This window comes from Elgaria multicarinata, chromosome 8, assembly GCF_023053635.1.
Source record: "Elgaria multicarinata webbii isolate HBS135686 ecotype San Diego chromosome 8, rElgMul1.1.pri, whole genome shotgun sequence".
Classification (NCBI taxonomy): Eukaryota; Metazoa; Chordata; class Lepidosauria; order Squamata; family Anguidae; genus Elgaria; species Elgaria multicarinata.
In genome coordinates, this window is record NC_086178.1 from 72,374,905 (window position 1) to 72,395,398 (window position 20,494).

At 40.3% G+C, this 20,494-nt stretch overlaps 1 protein-coding gene across 2 annotated transcripts in view; it reads left to right on the plus strand.

Moving 5' to 3' along the window:
• LOC134402887 (disintegrin and metalloproteinase domain-containing protein 9-like) overlaps positions 1–20,446 on the plus strand; it is a 41,199-nt gene extending 20,753 nt beyond the window's left edge. Inside the window, exons 14-24 of one of the 2 annotated variants that reach the window (XM_063132773.1) lie at positions 475–564; positions 1,415–1,610; positions 2,839–2,944; positions 3,702–3,876; positions 5,171–5,251; positions 6,659–6,764; positions 8,706–8,838; positions 9,610–9,685; positions 10,164–10,216; positions 10,921–11,026; positions 20,404–20,446. In XM_063132773.1, coding sequence (XP_062988843.1) covers positions 475–564; positions 1,415–1,610; positions 2,839–2,944; positions 3,702–3,876; positions 5,171–5,251; positions 6,659–6,764; positions 8,706–8,838; positions 9,610–9,685; positions 10,164–10,216; positions 10,921–10,999 — 1,095 coding nt within the window. In that variant the 3' untranslated portion in view covers positions 11,000–11,026; positions 20,404–20,446. Of the gene's footprint in view, positions 1–474; positions 565–1,414; positions 1,611–2,838; positions 2,945–3,701; positions 3,877–5,170; positions 5,252–6,658; positions 6,765–8,705; positions 8,839–9,609; positions 9,686–10,163; positions 10,217–10,920; positions 14,741–20,403 lie in introns of those variants that run through there. The other variant, XM_063132772.1, reaches the window with a different exon arrangement.
• The last annotated feature ends 48 nt before the right edge of the window (positions 20,447–20,494 follow it).

Below are 20,494 nucleotides of genomic sequence, written 5' to 3' on the forward strand. Positions count from 1 at the left end.
TTATATCAGTGGGGGGAGGGGAATCATCATCAGAACTTTCTCCCGGCATGTGTTAAATATATGTATTTCCCTTTACATCGTTAGAAAAGTATACTTTAAAATCCTGGATTAAATCGAAAAGTAAGACGTTGTACAGAACTACGTAAAAACATTTTAGTCGCATTAGGTAGAGGGAGTTTCCAGAGAGTTCCTAGTGCTGCCAATCAAAAAACATTTGTGCTGCTATTCTGTCTCTTCGTCCTTAACTTTTTCTTTTTTTTCTGGTAAGAAAAAAAAGTCTGAAGAAGCAGTGGGAAAACACGGGGGGCGGTGCAAGTAGAAGATGTCATCATCTGGACCCCTATAAAATTCCATGAATGAGGCAGTGTGATTTCATGATAAAAGCCTAATCTGGAAGCACCCACAGCCTCACTAACATACATTTTTTCTGACAGTGTTGCACTGGATGACCAAATAAACTCATTTTCTTAACAGGAGTGTACCAACCCTTGTTGTGATGCTGCCACCTGCAGACTAACATCCGGATCAGAGTGTGCTGAAGGACTGTGCTGTGAAAAGTGTCAGGTGAGTTTGATTACCCTTTCTGTACATATGTAGTACAGACCTATGCATGTTTACTCACAAGTAAATCCCATTTGGTTGAATGGGCCTTATGCCCAGGTTTAAGAGTGCATAGGATTACGGATGCAAGGGTGTTTCGCTTAAATGCTCAGTTTGGGTTTGAACTGAATTCTCCATCATTCATGAGCATTGCATTCTAGTCATTTCCAAGAATCAGCATGCCACCATTTAAATAAAACTGTGCATTGTCTGTGGCCCCCTTTAAAAAAAAACCCTACATTCTTGGAAGGAAGGAAGGAAGCAAGGAAGGGATTGCCAAACTCACATACATGGGAAGCTATTCAGAAAAGCCAAATGCATGAATGCAAAATTATTAAAATCTATGTTCAGCAGTGGCTTCCCCACTAGTGTCCCCTCACACCCATTGTAACTCTTCCTTTGAATAGGCTCTCTTTTAATATTTAGCAATTTAGCACTAGGACCTGCTGCAGGGAAAATGCAGAAGAAAATCCCAAGTGCATATGGAGTTCTCTTTGTATGTATAAAGTGCTTCTGCAATGTTACCAAATTCAGTATAGGAGAGACCCACTCTGCTTTCAACACATTTTGCAAATGGCTCCTTGTATTATATGGTTGCAGCAGCAACATGCCATGGAATTTTGCCTTCAGTACAACTAGCAACCCTAGCTACTGAGCCCTTTGTTGAAACTGGGCACCAGTAATTGTACTTTTTCACAAGCTGTCACCCCAGGGATGTTTTTCTCCTCTTTCTTCTATGTCACTTCATGTATTAATGTCATAACATGTTTGTGCATTATAAAACAAATAAAAGAAATACAATTCTGTTTTCTAGTTCAAAGTAGCAGGAATGGACTGCAGGCCAAAAAGGAATGTCTGTGATCTCCCTGAATATTGCAATGGGAGCTATCCTGACTGCCCAGAAGATGTGTATATCATGGATGGCTACCAGTGTAACAATATGAAAGCATACTGCTATAATGGAGTCTGTCAGAATTATGATTCCCAGTGTGAATACCTCTTCGGAAAAGGTATTGTTAAATGGATTATGGCCTACGTAACACAACTGATATTGACATAACATGCCAGGGCTCACTGTGGGTTATTTAAGTCATGGTAAGCCATGACACATGCTGGGTGTGATTTGAATAAGCCACCCTTGACCGTGGTTTACTGTGTCATGCAAACCCAGCCATCAGAGGTTATGGGAGGGTTAAGCAACACTCATGCAACACTTTAACAAGGATAGGGTTATAAGAGGGTTGTTTAACCCTTGCATAATCCCCAATGGCCAGGTTGGGATGACATGACGATTTTTCCTGTATAATATTGCCAGGATTCGATCATTTTTGTCTGTCTCTTCCGCCAAGACGCTTGTTCATGCACTGGTTATTTCACGGTTGGACTACTGCAACCTTCTTCTCTCTGGCCTTCCTTCTTCTCACATCAGTCCGTTGGTTTCTGTTCACCACTCTGCCGCAAAGATCATCTTCTTGGCTCGCCGCTCTGACCATGTTACTCCGCTCTGAAATCTCTTCATTGGCTTCCAATTCACTTCAGAATCCAATATAAACTTCTCCTGTTAACCTTCAAAGCTTTTCACGGTCTAGCTCCTTCCTATCTCTCCTCTCTCATCTCACACTATTGCCCCGCTCGTGCTCTTCGCTCCTCTGATGCCATGTTTCTCGCTTGCCCAAGGGCCTCTACTTCCCTTGCTCGGCTCCATCCATTTTCTTCTGCTGCCCCTTACGCCTGGAACGCTCTTCCAGAACATTTGAGAACTACAAGTTCAATCGCAGCTTTTAAAGCTCAACTAAAAACTTTTCTTTTTCCTAAAGCTTTTAAAACTTGATGTTGTGCAGACTTTATACTGTTAGTTTTACCCTACCCTGTGCATGCTTACCCTACCCTGTGCCTGTTTGCCTTCTCTTCCCCTCCTTATTGTTTTACTATGATTTTATTAGATTGTAAGCCTATGCGGCAGAGTCTTGCTATTTACTGTTTTACTCTGTACAGCACCATGTACATTGATGGTGCTATATAAATAAATAATAATAATAACAATAATAATAATGACAATCCCCTGATTAGGGGTTACATATTCAAAATGGCAGCTGTGTGATTAAATAACCCATAATGGGCTGTCATGTCATATGAACCAACCCTTTCAGGTGGCAACAATGGCCATATAGAAAATGCTTACACATTGAGCAAAAAGATTGTGTGTGTTTTTCAAATGATTTGTTTTTGTTTTTATAGGAGCAAAAAAAGGACCAAACATTTGTTTTGAAAGAGCCAATAGCAGAGGAGACGGTTTGGGCAATTGTGGAATGTCAGGAGGAGGTTTTGTTAAATGTACCCAAGCGTAAGTAATCAGGAAGTTATATTTGTACTCTGTAGTCATATTGAGGCTGCAATCTATGCATACTTATTTAGGGATTAAATAAGGCTGTATGCTGAGTTTGACACTGAGATGCTGGCTTGCACTAAGTCAGAGTTCCCCTTTATGTCTGAACCAAGGAACTTTGGCTTAATGTTGCTTAGCAAACTAGGATAATACGCTAGGATATCATTCTGGTTTGCTTACCAGTATTGAGCTGGAGTTCCCTGATTTGGACATAATGGAGAATTCTGGCTTAATGTAAGGCAGGAGGTTGGCACTGAAGCTGGCATGTGAGGAAGAGAGGAGGAGGAGCATGTGTCCATGGCGCATATCCACTGCTTCATAAATCAATATGAAGCTAATGATAATCATCCAAATGCAAGCAATATCACTTACTACTAATTAAACCTGCACAGGATTAGAGTACAAGTTGTAGTGCAAGTCTGCACTACAAAACACTTCTTTTATTGGGGAACTAAATTTATTTTATCAAGTTTATTGGTGATTTAAAGAAAGAGCTTCTAACTGCTGGGAAAGTTGTTCTAGCAAACTATAATTTTAACTAAGAGGAGCATTGTTAATTGATAGTTTGTGCAAACATTTGGCTGGCAGTATATTCGGAATGGAAGCAGACAAAAGTATTTATGTTTGTATAAATATTGACCATGGGTGGAATCTTGGTATTTATCCTTTAGTGCATCCCACTTCCTTTCTTTTGTAACTGACTCATTTTTTGCAGTAATAGTCTGTGTGGCACAATTCACTGTACATCTGTCAGTCCAGAGAATCTTCCATCCCAGTTTTATGTCCAGAATCAAGATGGTATTTCATGTGTGACTGCTGAATTTAACCAAGGGTCAGATTTTCCTGATCCAGCTCTGGTTAACAGAGGCACAGCTTGCGCAGAAGGGAAGGTAAGAAAATCTCCTGCACATTGCTAATCTCAGTGTCAGAGAATTCAGATTTCTTCCATGCAGCCTCTGTATGCCTATATTTCCAGCATTACTATTTTGTACTTATGAGTCTTCTTCGTGGTCTCTGTGCATCACACATATGGGCTCTGTGCCTGCATGGAGCCTCGCTTCGGAAACTTCTATAGCTGAGGAAACATTTTGGGTGGGATCCCTCCCCCACCGTCGTACTGTGCATACTCCAGCGTTCCCGCCCTAATCCCTAGTTCCTTTTCGACCACTGACTCAGTTACCTCGCTGGAGACTTCGTCGCGGAAGAGATCTGTTAGTTCAAAGTTTTTGCTGAGGACTTCTTTCCTTTTCATTTCTTCTGTTTGACTTTCTTTATGTTTCTTTCTGCTCAAATCAGGCGCATGGCCTGAAAGCCCCTTTCTCTAAATGCGCCCAGTGTGGCAGTAAATTGCCACCCTTCGATGGTCACACTTTTTGCCTTTTGTGCCTCGGAGAATTGCATGTGATTGAGACATGTCGTTTCTGCATGTCCTGCAGCTGCAGGTGTTCAGTTTCTACCTGTCTTACGTTTAAAGGCACAGGAAAAAGGCACAGGTAGGAAAAAAGATTGAAGAAAATACAGGAGAGCTATAAATTGAAGATGATGTCATCAGGACCCCCTCCATGAACGAGGCATGGCAGTTTCACAATAAATGCTTCATTTAGAAGTACCCCATGTGTATTAACTGTGTCCTTCAGTTTCATTTGGTTCAATGGGATGTAAACACACTGCGCTAATTCAGACATAATGTTAAACCGTGGTTTAGTGTTATGTGCATGAGCTGTGGCATGCCAGGTTCACATGCTTCCCCTCAACCTTTGGTGCACACCAGAGCATGTGATCAGAAGCATCCACTTGCAGTTTTAAACTAATCAGCATTCTCTCTTATGTCCAAATTCTGGTTAGTTTAAACTAGTTAGTGAACAAGTCAGAATCACAAACAATGGTTTGATTGTGGTCTGTTTCAACTACCTAAGTTTATGCTAGCTCGAGTTCCATGAGTTTGGATTAAACAGGGAACTCTGGCTAGTTCAAAATGGAATGATCTCCCATTCTCGAATGCAAAAACAAGAGTAGGGAGGAGTGTGTTGAGCCCAAGCCTTGCTGTGGATCATGCATTCAACAGTAAGCTATGTTTAATGTTAAACCAGAACCTCCCCACCATCTCTGCATTGCACTTTGATATGTTTAAAAATGTTGCATAGTTTCACATTTTATTTTAAAACTGGTTTCATATTTTTTCAGGCCTGTGTCAACTCCAAGTGTGTGAACGCAACTCAGCTTGGTTACAACTGTGATGTAAAGGGAAAATGTAATGACCGTGCAGTAAGTAAGAAGATGATTATGATGAATAGTAATTTCAATAGGAGAGCAGAAAGACATTATATAATATCCAAATATCATAGAAGCAGTTCAGTTACTGAGAGGATTTTCATGTAATTGCTATGGCCACAAGAACCAGTCACTAGAAAGGAGTGGGCAACCTATGGAATGAAAAGCTGCTTCCTGCGTATTGCCACTTCACAGCAGAGCAAAAGGTACAAAAAATGGGGGCAGGAGGGTTCCAGGATGGAGAAGGCCAGTGGTGGATGGGGAAAGAGAAGAGTCTATTCCTCAGGCCATGGAGAAATTCAAGTACTTATTTCACAAATGCACTATTGGCATGGAAACTCTGGGTGAAAAGAATATCGCAAGCCAACCAAGCAGGCTTTACTCATTTATTTACCTTCCTTCTAGTAACCATTGAAGTAATGTTCTAACCTTATAAAGCCAGTCTGATGGTGGTGCTCATTTTCTTCATGCCATTCCGGTTGTGTCAGGAGATGGATAATCATGTCAAGATTTCATCCCTCTCATAGTTGGTGTAAACATTCAAATGAAACACAGTGCTTGTGCTGTCACATGGTGGCCTTTTCATTTTTCATTGTAAAATTGATACTTGAAACAGCTATTAATTTTCAAATAATTTGTGATGCATGGATCCCACTAAGGCAATGTGTGATAGCAAACATTTTTAGTCCAATATCCAATACGGTTTATATATTAGTATACATATTTACTCAGAATAGATTAGTATAATCCTTCCCTCATAGCATTTTAAGCCATGAAAAAATGTTTTCTTCTGTATTTCAATAAAATAAGTTTTGTACTTCATTTACAAATTTAGTTCCAAATTGTGTCTGCTCCCTAATGATTCATCTCCATTATTTATTATCCAACTTGTTTATCTTTATTTTTTATGGATTGAGATGGACTGAGGTACCAGCAATATTGTTACTTGTAGTAGTTCATATATATTATATATGCCCCAGTGTTGGGGGCTATGGTAAAATCCAACCTAAATCCTACTTAAAATAGACCCATTGCAATGAATGGGATTTTCCCACTCATTTCGATGGGTCTATTCTAAATAGGACTTTGGTTGGATTTTACCCATTATACCACAGCCAAGGACAATCTTATCTGAAATATCCATACATTTGCCTCTGTGTGGTTTATTCTGAGAGGCATCCATTTTCATTAGGTTGTTTCCTACCTTTTGATTAGTAGTTCTTCTACATTATCTCTTGAGATTAAACTTTGAAATCATGTCTTTTCTCTCAAAGAAAGAAATAGTTTTTCAAAGAAGTTTGATAAAAAATGGAAGAGAGGCCTAATGCCTCCCCTAGCCTCTATAACCTCTTCAAATGTTCTAATTCCATCTTCCTGTCGTATCTTTCTTCCTTTTGGTAGGTATGTAACAACAATGGCAATTGCCATTGTGATCCTGGATGGGCACCTCCTTTTTGTGACAAATCTGGTTATGGTGGCAGCATTGACAGTGGCCCAACTCATATAGGTAAGAATCACAAATCTTTATTTCATTTTACCAGATGCAAGAAGTCATTTCTTTCTGGAAAATGTAGTTTATTTAACGTCTTCTTAGGATGGCTATGTGTCCTAGTTTTCAGAGGATTTTCCTCTATTTAAAGGCATCCTCTATTTGAAGGGTTGTCCAGTCTGAGTCCAGTTTAAAAATAAAGAATCATAAGAAGGGAGACCAGGAGCTTTTAAGTTGTCCATGAACTGTTAGCACTGAGACAGCAGACAAATCAGGCACATAAGTCACCTGATCGGAGTCTTTCCTGCTATGATGAGATGTATTGTATTTCCATTTAAATCAGTCATTATTTCCCAGTTTGCACCTATACGTATAAATTAACATAATTACATTGTATGCAATCAGCATGCTCTTTTTTAAACTTAGTTTTAATTGTTGTGCATAGTACAATGAACTTATAGTTATCAAATACAATTACACTCTACATTCAAACAAAAAGTAGAAGAAACTGTGTTCCCATTCATATTTGTGTTACATTAACAGTAGAATGTTCTTAGAGCACCCCTGATTTAATTAGATCCCTCCAAAATCCTGTTTGGGGTATGGGAAGCTTATAGACCATTGTCCCTTTTTTTACAAATGTAATGAAGGGAAACCAGATTTCCATGAAGTGGTTCTGTTTGGCCACCCCTCTCAGAACTCTGCTATGGTGGGTTAGCCTCTCTGAAAGTGCAGTTTTCCAGATATGTGAGAACTAACCCTGTATCATGCAACCAGCAGGTGTTTTTCAATGTCTTCTTTCTTTGATTGTTTATTTCATCTTTTTGATGATGCATAAGTCGCCACCCTATGGCTTCTACATAATTTCCTCTTGAATGCCAAGGAGTCATATCCAGAAAAAATCATGTTTCTTCCATCTGTTTATTACTAATAACAACTGTAATGGTTCAAGTTTTATTTTAAATATAGGTATTCTGGAATATGGATATTTTGTCCTGTTTGAATGAGGCTGCAATTACATGTTAATGTTTCTGGGAGTAAGCTCCATTCAGTAGTTAGACTTATTGATAGAGGTGTACAAAATTATGCATTCTTTGGAGAAAATTTTTCTCCCTCTCTCATAATACTAGAACCTTGGATCATCCTACAAAGCTGGTTGGTGGCAGATTCAGAGCAGATAAAAGGAAGTATTTCTTCGCGCAGTGCATAGTTAAACTGTGGAATTCATTTCCACGAGATGTAGTGGTTGCTTTAAAATTGGATTGGACAAATTCATGGAAGATAAGGCAATCAATGACTACTAGTCTGGATGGCTATATGCTACCTCTAGTATCAGAGGCAGTAAGCCTACATACACCAGTTGCTGGAGAACATGGGCAAGAGAGTGCTGTTGTACACACATCCTGCATTGAGTTTCCTGTGGGAAGCTGATTGACCAGTGTGTGAACAGGATGCTGGATTAGATGGACCCTTGGTCCGATCCAGCATGGCTCTTCTTATGTTACGTTCTTAATTCTAAGTGAACATGCATTGGATCAGGCTTTATGATTACATCCCTATGTACACCTTCTTAGAACTGAACCTCGCTGAACAAAATGAGACTTAATCTCATGTACATTTCTGAGTAGCCATGTATAGGGTTGGGTTGCATGTTAGAAAGAATACAGATCATTTCTGCTCTTCTTACTCCAACAAGGAATCCATCTTAACTGTTTTAAAGAAAGAAATTAATTTCTAAATTTCTTTTAAAAGCAGTTGCAGGGAGTGGGGTGAAGAAATGGCTCGGGGATGTGGAAAAGGCATGCATAAGTTAATCTGTATATACCTAACAAACAAAATGGGGGTGGCAGAAATAGATTGAGAAAAGGGTGGGAGGTTAAATTTTCTCTCATGCAGCACCACAATCCTAAACCTCAATTAAAAGCAAAACAAGTAATTTTCATTTCTTCCCTCCCTTAGATACATCACTTCGAGATGGGCTGCTTGTGTTTTTTCTGCTTGTATTGCCTGTGCTAATTCTAGTTGTGGTTGCATTTATCAAAAGGGATGCAATTATGTGGCGTCTCTGCAGAGAAAGGAGAAGACAACAGAGGTATGAAATAAATAAAAGGAATGGTGAATGGAATGGGCCCCATCTATGACAAGGCCCCCGTCTTTACGGCAGTGCTTAGGCACCGTGAGGCGGCTTGCGCCCACACTTGTGTCCCTTCCCGCCATCTGCACGGGAAGGAACGCAAGTGCGAACTTTCCCAGTGTTTAAACATATAACAACAACACGGGGGTTGGGGGGAGAGGAATGGGCCGTTCCTCCCCCCCTTGTTTTGGGTGGGTGTGGGGCTTGGTATTAAATGGGTATCATATCATGTAGCTTTCTTCCTCTCGAAGTGGTATCAATCAACTTTTATTTTTTCTTCTTTGTATATTATACATATTCATATAACTGTTGGTTTGATATTAATTGTTAGGGGATTGTTTGTATTCATTCCTTTTTTTGTATCACTTTAAATAAAATAAAATTTTATATATAAAAAAATACCATGTAGCTATCTTGAGTTTTGCCTCCCCTGATATCTTTCTATAGAGGAGTGTAAATCCCTTTAGGTAGTACTTGGGCAGGGCTTCTTGTAGGAGCTCAGTTCTCTGTGAATGAGAGTTGGTGGGTGGCCATGTCCATTACCAAATGGGAAGCACCGGTCTTTAAAAAAAAAGAAAAAGAAAGTAAGCACCCAAGTAAAGGCAGATGTCAGTAGTGAGATACTGGGAAAGGAAGTAATGATCAAGATCATAATGCATGAATTCAATGAGTCTAATGCTGAAAAATAATAAAGTTATTTTTATCTCCTCGTTTGAATTATATTCCAAGGGCTAGAGAGGCACAGCTAGCGAGACAGAATAACACTGCAAACAGACCACAGCCTAATGAAGTCAATAACAGGCGGGTAAGAATGTTTCTTTGTTTGATCACAATGCTTCCTTTTGAGTAACTGCCACTAATGAAGGAGTTGTAGGTCTCCATAAACCCTGAGCATTTTTTTTCTTTTAGTCAATTATCTTCCATTCAGAAATGCAGTTTTGCAGAACATTAGGAGTGCTTCCAGACAGACAGCTCCTAGCGCTACCAGTTATTGTGCAGCTATTCCATCTTTCCCTCCTTAATAGATCCTTTTGCTGTAAGAAAAAGGATAGGAAAAGTGGTGGGGAAACATGGGAGGGTTACTAATGGGAGGTGACAATGTCTGGACTACCTGTAAAATTCAGTGTTTGAGTCAGTAAAAGGCAATAAAACCTTGTCTGGAAGCACCCTAGATCAGTTGTCATGAACAATGCATGGTATTTTGCTAGTATGTAAAAATGGAATGGTTTCACTCCATAGTAAACATGATTCCTTCTTATATTTATATGTATTTTCCTCCCCAGCCGGCAACATTAAATTCTGCAATGTTTACAATATCTCACTTTCCTGCTCCAAGGTTTGCACTTTTCAGTTTATCTTGTCAATTTTACATGTCCTAAGAATGGCTTTGAGCCCTGTTTGCGGCCCAGAGGCATTTGTGTGAAAGGAAGATGGCTGCAGCAAGAGAATCCAACTTTTCCTTGAAGTAATCCCAGCTGCCGCTAAGAAACTTTGTTAATCCAAAAAGATGTGGGAGGAGGAGGGCACCTTGGCAAGCACCAGGACAGGTTTCCAGGGACCCCTTTCCAACAGCATTCTAATAAGAAAACAAAACTACTTAGCGTGGCCCTGATAACTGTGAGAACTGGCAGTGTTTTTAAATTAACTGAATTTAGCCAAAACAGACATGGATAGAAACACTGTCCTACTTGTCTAGCGGTACAAGCAATGGCAGTGCTAATGAAGTATTTTTCCAGAGCCCTGCACTGTAAAAAGTCACATTACTTTGCTTATGTGCTGCGGCTGTTGAGAAGGACAAATAAGTAGGCCTTGGAGCCTTTTTAGTGCTTCATAACTAATTCACAATTGTAAGTTTTAAGGCTATTTAGAAATTAAATCTCAGTTCAGAATATATTTCTCAGAAGTATATGCTGTTGAAATCTATCTATGGGGCTTGGGTCAAAGTCATCAGTAAGTATATTTCTAGAGGGACTATTAGCATTGACCCCAATCTCTGAAAACTGCAACCAGGCACTAATATATATATTTTATTTCTCTTAGGCCACCTGCACAAAGACCTCCTTTACGGCCACCAATTCCAAGCAGACCTGTTTTCTCAAATGAATTATCAAAGATTTAGATCAACACCTTGAGTATACCCCGGGGGGTGGGATTACAATGCTAAAACCAATGAAATGTTTTTAAAGTATTATTTTTTTTATCACTATACAAGTAAAGACCTCATTTTAATTTCTAAAAGACTGCTAACATTTAAGTAAAGAATAACTTGAATTTTGTTTCTCAATCAATATAGGTCAGTAAGATAAGACTGTCTTAGTTATTTGATTACTGGATACTGCTTGTGTTAGCCATATTGTCCTCAGAACAATGGATAAGGCCTCCCCCTGCTCCCCAACACTAGTTGTGACATTAAACATGCCATTAGAAACCCTGTCAGGTTTTAAAAATTTAATAGCAGGCATGGTGTGTGTGTGTGTGTGTGTGTGTGTGTGTGTGTGTGTGATTTTCATTGGGATTGCAGCACATGAGGAGAGGTTTGACCCTTTCTTCCCCAGCCATGATTCCGAGGAAAATAGCACCCCTATGGGACTATTAGTTGCCTTGAGCTAATATATCAAATGAATAAAATAATACTAGCCTTGGGGGGGAAAGCTTCCATTTGTGCTGATGGGAATTCCTCCTTACCCCCACCCCTCCAAGGCTAATAACCATGGGTGGAGGTGATTTTTGTTGGAATCATGGTTGAGGAAGGAAAGGTTTGACCTGTCCTCTCGCCTCCCCCCATACACACCCACACTGTGAGAGCAATGAAAATGGTGGGGGGCGCACACCTGCTGTCAAAATCTGTCTTGGTTTCTAATGGCATGCTTAGCATTATGTCTAGTTTGATCCTGGTTTTTTTTACATAAACAATTGTTCCTTTTAATTCAGCTGCTCTAAATATAAACAAAAAATGTGAATGATATATAATGAAGGGGTGGAGGGGAACCTTGAGACTGATTATATAAATAAATCAGTCAAAGAGGCAATGGCTGTTTTAGCACTTTTCCAATGCAATTTCAACAAGGGGTGATCAATGGAGTAAAATAGGTATCCATAGATAGATTGCTCTTCCGGATCAGGAGCTTGCAAAGAAAAAGAAACAGCCTGGGGTTGGTGGAATATTTTCATACACCCTGCATGTATCATCTGTCACATGGTTGGCAACGTCAGCTTTAACGTTGCTAATGTGACAGCGGAAGTGAGCCAATTCCAATCCCCCCTCTTCCTCAGTAGATGATTTGCAATCCCAAAGCTCACCACTGTGTGAGCATCGGTACACTGAAGTACAGCCCACCTGCTGCACTGAAGAATTGGAGGACTGCAGCTACTTGTGGGTTAGCCATTCATACTTTTGAGTGATTAATTTACAAGTGTTTTTGTATCTCTGTTAGACAGATATTTCTAAAACTTCTTTCATGTTATAAGACAAACAGATAATAGTTTTATATGCTTGATTTTACACTGAAATGGGCAAAGCACTTATAGATGGATGACCTGGTGTCTTCCATTCCTGTATTCTAGTCCTGTGAAAACTCTGAATCCTCATTAACTGCTTTAAATGTATAATAGTTTAGTTCTTGGTGGCAGTATTGTACTAAGGTGAGGCAGAGATTATATATTATATTAAATCTGTAGTATATAGCTGCTGCTTCTACTTTTTACTTACTCTCAACTAAGCATGCAGGGCCCCAATCCAGATCGGGACCACTGAATGTGGGGAGGGGAGGATTAAACCTTTCCTCTCAGCCACTTCCCAAATTGGGGTTTTAATTGGCCAATGGAAGCTTTTAACCTTGCTTTGGAGACTTTTTAAAAACTGTGAGGGAAAAGGCAAATATTGGGAGGGAAGCTTTAAACCTTCCTGTGTGTGGTAATCTGTATTGGGGTCCCACAAGCTTACTTGTCAGTGAGGTAAAAGGAGAGGGGCAGCTGTATGCTGTAGAGTTAATGTATTGTGTAGTTTGGCCCCAAATTGTACCTCTACGTACCCCTTCTATAGTGCCTTTATTTAGCAAGTGAAGACTGTATAGTTTACTGTGAGAATCAGGAAACCATTTCTAAGGGCATTCATCTGAATAAATAATGGTATTTTTCTCACTCTACCTGGGCAATCGTATGTATGTTTACTTAGAAGTAAGTACTACTGGGTTAAATGGGCTTATTCACAAGCAGGTTTGTATAGGATTGTAGCCTAAGATACATTTGATAAAAATGTAACAATTTGATAAAATGTAACAATGATAAAGTGTCACAATGGGCCTGTTCAGACTACACCCTGATAGCTCCATCCGACAAGTATTTTATTGGGCACTCAAGGATTCCTCGGAAGTAGCTCACATGACGTCGTCTGCCTCTCTCGTGCCTTCCGGTCTTCCTTGCATCACAAGAAAACTGAAGTTGCTGCTCTCTCCTGCTGTGTGTGGGAGAAGCAGCATGTTCACAATGAGGGACTGAATGGCCCTTGTGCACTTTGTTTACTTCCTGTTTGAAAACAGGAAGTAACTGAATGTCCACGGAGAAGCGACAGTAGCCAGTGTTAGCTAGCGTTTCTTCCAAGTTGTGATGGAGCTTTAAGCCATGGTTAGGCCACTAACCCTTTTGCAGCAAATCATTAGTGAGTCTGTTTAAACTGTGGGTAGGTAGCCACCATGGTTAGGAATGGTACACACAACACGCTAAGTCATGGTTTACATGGCACATTAAGCCATAATGTTTAGCTCAAAACACTTAACCACTGTGGCTTAGCGGGTCCTCTGAACAGGGTCTATGTATGCTGATATCTAATCCTACAACATTTCAGGATCATTAGGGTAAAACTCAGAAGATCATTTGTAGCACTCATTATTCATTAAACTATAAAACTGACACATTTCTAGCACTCCTCAAGGCATGTATGGCAGAAGAGTATGTAGCGGGACTGTTTCCTACTGATTCACCAAGTAACTGATTGAAGAATAATCACCTTGTGGTGAGGCAGAAGGAATATGTATCCTTACAATGTTGCATCCACCTTAAACAAATCACCAAAATCATTATGTCTACTAATTATAATTATTGCTTGTATGTATGATGTGAAGGAGATGAATATTTTGTAAATGCAAGAATGGAAAACGGTTGTTGAAGTAGTATATGGATTTTCCTTATTTAAGTTTTGGAATGCACACAGTATGTATTACTAACTAGTTACGGGCATAGGCCTGCCCTGTGCCAATATCTTCTATCCAAAGATCATTTAAAAGGTTTTGGAAAAGTTTTAATAGCAAATCTTATTTGTATCACTATGTATAATAACAAAAGGATAGTATAATGTTGCATACGAAGGATGTGAAAGAATTTACTTTTATTTTTTATGTGGCTTGAATGTTGCTGTTTCTATAATGGTACTTCTCCCCCTTCCTTGCAAACTTCAAAAAGTTTATTTGTATTACTAATTCAGGGAACAAGAGGTACCAACAAGATGAAAGTCAATTGCTATTCTAAAAGCATTTTTGCTCCATTTGGCTGCTTCATAGAATACAATCTTCTTACGTGAAAAAGATCCAAGCACAAAATGATTGTAATGTTTACATGTCTGAGAAATTCTATATTTACATTTTAGCTTGATTTTCTAAGATTGACGCTAAGGTATAGAGAATCAAGAAGGAATCAAACTTATGACGGTACTGTTTTATCACTAGATTTTCTAATATATAACCATTTTACTTGCAGTTTTACATAAATCACCGGTAAAAATATTTGTTACTACATTATCTTATTTTTAAATGACAAACTCTGTGAACTATTTTATATAAAAAAATAAAAAATCTTGCTATTTAAATTGCGTGACTTTCTCAACACTAGCTACTGAAAAATCAGTAATAGAAGTGCAATTTGTTGTTGTTGTTTCATAGTACTTCTTTCAGTATGTCTTCTCAATCAATAATGAGTGGTGAAGTTTTCATTAAAATACTTTAGAGAAATAAAAGGAAGCTGCAACAAGGTAACCATTACTGACATCTAGTGGATATCTAGTGGAAATGAAAGAAAGGATTCTGATATTCTTACAGGGCTGGCTGTCCTTTAAGGGGAGAAGCTCCTACCTCAGGCGACACAGCGTGAGGAGCAATGAATTGTGTTTTCCCGCCCCTGCCAGGAAGGCCCACCACCTCTAGAAGGTGCTTTGGAGAGCCTCGCCAGCCCTCTCTTGTCATGACATTTTGGTGGGCACAGAGTTCTGTTTGAGTGTGTGTGTGTGTGTGAGTGAAACCAACAAATTGGAAGGAGGGGAATGCAATGCAATATCCTGGAGGAAGGCATGGCTGGTTGGTTAGAACCCTGAACAGGAGCATTCTACATTGCACATTTTTGTTGCAGGTCCAGCTTGTGTTATCTTTAATAGTCATGTAGCAGAGTTTAAAATATACAGGACCACATCCACAGTTTTACACAAGTCCTGGAAGGGGGCAGTAGTGGGACCAGTGCTTGGTTTCTAAAACTACCTGTCACCATTCAAACCTAATATTTATTTATTTAAAATATTTATATACCGCTCCCCATTAAATTCCGAGCGGGGTACCCAACACTTGCATGTCAAAATCCCTTCGAGTTGTTACCAGCTCCTGTTTTCTCCCCCTCTGGTGAACATCCAATTGAAGCTCAAAATTTTGTACAATCCAATCCCTCTTACCACCTGCCACTGCTTTACCACCAGAAGCTGCTTACATGCAAAAAGAAAGAAAAAAGTTCCTCTCTCCACACATTTAATTATCCCTTTTTTCCAAGTCTATTTTTCTACTGCCCAAGCCAAGGCCACCACAAACCATTTCACAACCTGCTACATATGCTGGAAAAGTGGTAGCTCACACCCTCCATAAACCTAAATATGAACCTTCCTTATTTACAGTGCAATCTACTCAGAAGTAAGTCCAAATGAGTTCAATCAGACTTGGTTTGAAGTAAGTGAATATAAGTGGAATGGGTGGGGCAGGCAAGGCAGATGATGTGGCATACAGTTAGCATTCAATAGTAAGGTAAGCTCTTTGTTGTATAAAGGGCATTGGGTTCCTAGTACTGAGGGTGTTTGATTCGTGTTGTAGGCGTGCTGTGTGACACTTTGTGGGGAGGGGTTCCCTAAAAGGTGTAAGACCCCAGGGAGCCTTGGTACATTTGATAACCCTCTCTTTAAATTATAGCACTCCTTTTGTATCTGGCCACTTTAGTAAGAGAGTGGAGCAGTAAATCAGGATTCACTCAGCAAAGTTAGCAGTGCTGACCTAACAAATCAGACAATGAGGCAAGTAGAACCAGAGATAGCAAGAATTGAAGGCTGGAAATCTAAAGTTCATCCAGATGATTTATACCACATTTGGTGGTTATGTCTCAAAGCTCAAGCACATTGGATTTAAATAATATAACATTATTCAGTAGATAACTAGAGTAATTATGAATCATGGAGCTCCAATTAATATCTTAAATGTGTTTGCCTTTAAAGTGCCACAAGATTTCCCACAACCACTAATTCAGTAACTTGATTGACAACAAATAACTTGCAAGCGACAAATGGCGCACGGACCTATCTCTTAGCAGTTGTCTTTCCTTTTAAATCGCAGTTAATTGCTTAAAGCAGTGGAGGCTGGTGGCTCCGAATTTGGTGGGGTTCTGAACCCATTCTGGGGGCTCATCTACACTAAGCAAGATATTCCACTATGAAGGAAGGAAAGGAAAGGAACCTCTTGTGCAAGTACTGAGTCATTACTGACTCTTGGAGGGACGCCAGCTTTCGCTGACGTTTTCTTGGCAGGACTTATAGCGGGGTGGTTTGCCATTGCCTTCCCCTATGAAAGCAGTATATAAAAGGCAGGAGCTGCTTTGTAGAGGTATTGAAGTGCACTGACAACTGTTGGGGCCCATTGACACATACAATATGCAGCTTTCATTCCCCTTTCACAGTATAACCTGCTTGGTGTAGGTTATACCAGAGTGTCGCTCTTTCAGCGTGTCGGCTAACGGTAGCTCGTCCTCCTCTTTTCCCCTTTCAGTAGGGGTTCCGCAAGGCTTGGTGCTTGGCCCGTTGTTGTTTTCTTTATACATGCTGCCCTTGGGTAAGCTTATTCAATCTCATGGCCTCCAATATCACCTGTATGCCGATGATACACAATTATATCTCTCATCTCCGGAACTTTCTCCTGATGTTCACGATCGTATCTCGGCATGTCTCTCAGATATCTCAGCCTGGCTGCTTCATCGTCGTTTGAAACTTAATATGGCAAAAACTGAACTGCTTGTTTTTCCTCCTAAACCTTCTCCTCACCTCTCATTCTCTCTTACTGTCAACGATGTCACGCTTACTCCGGTCAAGAAAGCTCGTAGTCTTGGCTTTATATTTGATTCCTCCAGAATCAATATAAACTCCTGTTGACCTTCAAAGCTTTTCACGGTCTAGCTCCTGCCTATCTCTCCTCTCTCATCTCACACTAACTTTTCTTTTTCCTAAAGCTTTTAAAACTTGATGTTGTGCAGACTTCTACTGTTACTTTCTACTGTTAGTTTTTCCCTACCCTGTGCCTGCTTACCCTACCCTGTACCTGTTTGCATTCTCTTCCCCTCCTTATTGTTTTACTATGATTTTATTAGATTGTAAGCCTATGCGGCAGGGTCTTGCTATTTACTGTTTTACTCTGTACAGCACCATGTACATTGATGGTGCTATATAAATAAATAAATAATAATAATAATAATAATAATAATAATAATAATAATAATATTGCCCCGCTCGTGCTCTCCGCTCCTCTGATGCCATGCTTCTCGCCTGCCCAAGGACCTCCACTTCCCTTACTCGGCTTCGTCCTTTTTCTTCTGCTGCCCCTTATGCCTGGAACGCTCTTCCAGAACACTTGAGAACTACAAACTCAATCACAGCTTTTAAAACTCAGCTAAAAACTTTTCTTTTCCCTATAGCTTTTAAATATTGAGTTTGTTCTGACTCTATACTGTTAGCTTCACCCTACCCGGTGCCTGTTTACCCTACCCTGTGGCTGTTTGCATTCTCTTTCCCTCCTTATTGTTTACTACAACTTTATTAGATTGTAAGCCTATGCGGCAGGGTCTTGCTATTTACTGTGTAATCTGCACAGCACCATGTACATTGATGGTGCTATATAAATAAATAATAATAATAATAATAATAATAATAATAATAATAATAATAATAATAAGTGTAGATGTGTCATGGGCCCCAACAGTTGTCAGTGCACTTCAGTACCACTATAAAGCAGTAATGTAGATCCTGCAGTGCACTTCAGTATCACTATAAAGCAGTAGTGTGGCTCCTGCCTTTTATATATTGCTTTCATACCACTTTCATAGTGGAATATCCTGCTTGGTGAAACTGAGCCCTGGGTTTCAGTCAGAACCAGCCAGAACTCTAACAGAGCTATCTGAAGTGCTGAACCCAGTTTGGGGATAGGGCTCAACACCTTGGATAGCTCCCTTAGCTTTCTGGCTGGTTCTGACTGAGAATGGATGCACAGCCCCACCGGAATCTGAGTCACCAGCCACCACTGGCTTGAAGGCACTTTCTCTTCCGAGGCGTCACACTCCTCTTCAGAGGCGAGAGCCGAAGGACCGCCGAGCCTCGCGCCAGCAAATCTCGCGATAAGCGGGATTCACAGGCTATCGCGATATTTGGCTGAGTGCGAGTGGCCCAGTTTCAGTTTTCATGTGGTAGACGGCGAGAGAGGGGCGAGCGGCTTGTTGAGGGGAAAGCGGCTGGTGGGTGGGTCCCGCTTTGTCCTTGCGGCTGCGTCTTCGTTGCGCTCTTGCGTGCAGGTGAGTAGCGGCCGGGGACAAAAAGGCGGGTGAGGTACTGGGAGATGGCCCGAGGGAGGGTCGTTGATGAGGGCAAACGGTTCCTTTTGAGGGAGACGAGGCAGGGGAGGGGGTCGTGCGGGGTGTCCGGCCACATTGGCGTGAGAGGCCTGATTAGGCGCCGAATAAGAGGACGGAGGTTCCCGGACAAGCAGCAACGTCGACCGCAGAGCTACAGTGACGATAAAGCATCCCCTCCACCCCCACGCGGGCGCGGGTTGCCTCACTGACAGGGCTTGGCTGAAAAAAATGTTCCTCGACTAAGGTTTGACATCAGACGAGGCAGTGGTGCAGCTAGGTACCTTGGAGCCAAAATCCAGGGCCCAGGCTCTCTCCCCCCGCCCCTCCCCATCCACAGAACAGTGGATGATGAGGGCAGCAGGACAGCAAAAGCAAACACCATATTATTCCTGTAATCTTGATGGTGCTTGATTTAAATGAGTTGGAAATGCAAAACTGCACATGCTCAGAGTACTTTAAAAAAAAAAAAGTTGGCAAATACTTTTGTTGTTGTAACAAGTTTTAAAGCATGAAAGGACTGTTGGAATTAAGGGGGAGGGGTAATATGCTCTGCCATCTAAGGAGGGACGGTATAACTATTAAGTCCAAGGTGTAAAATTATCTGGCTTTACCACTGGTATGAGCAGCTTCCTACCTCATTAGCCCAGCAAGATTACAATTGCAATACATTGCCCTATGTTGTATATTCCTCCATCCTTAGGCTAGTGGGATGGTTTAACAAATATTTTATAAATATTTTTATAAATAAAATATTTTTTATATATTTTAACTTTTTTAATCGCTTTGTTAAATAGAGTTTAATAAAGACTTTAAAAAATAAAAAAAAAACTCTGTTCTCAATTGAGAAAGACTAATGGTGCCTCCAATATTAGTCTTTCAGTATAATTCTAAATCTCCTTGCAACACACCAAGTCCCAGCTACTTCTAGCTTCGTTCTACTTCTCCCAACATTGTTGGAGGTTTGACTTGGATGTTCCTTCTGCATGTTATATTGAATTAGTCTTCAGTGGGCTGTCTTCTACAGATTTAAAGCCACAATGGCATCGTTCCTTTAAAACCAAAACCAAAAAACCCTCTTACATTATTGTAAAGTATGATTGGACTACTGGGGGTAGGATGAACCTGGAAGATTCTCCACATCCAATTCTATTCAGTGAATAATATTTGTCTTATTTAACAACTTTTGGTTTTTTTTAAACTGGGGTACTGGCATGCTTCAAAACAGTGTTGCCCTCCAACCCCATCCTGATTTGGGTTAAAAAGAATTGTTTTGTGTTTTGGAACTCAGACCCCACCTCTGCCTCATATGTAGATTCTTGAGCAGGTTACTTTTATTTTAGTCTCACCAGTTTGCCTACTGGGAAATGATTATTTTGTGTCTGAACAAGTCCAGTATGGTAGCCATTTTATGAATGAACAAGCCCCCCTCCCCTGTATCCACAATACACTCTCATAATTTCAAATATGCCCACAAACCCAAAAGGGTCGGGGAGCCCTAGTTTAACAGATATGCAGTTAATTTAGTAGTCTAACAAATCTGTCTTTTCTTTCCATTTTTTGTTAAGTTCCTGGATTTCTACAAAAAAAAGTCACTTTCATCCTTCTAGCAAGAAGCAAAAAATACATCAAAAGCTTCCAAGAAATCTGGTGTCTGGACAAAGTTATTCACTTCAGTGCTGTGTGTCTGTGATTAGAAAGGAGAGTG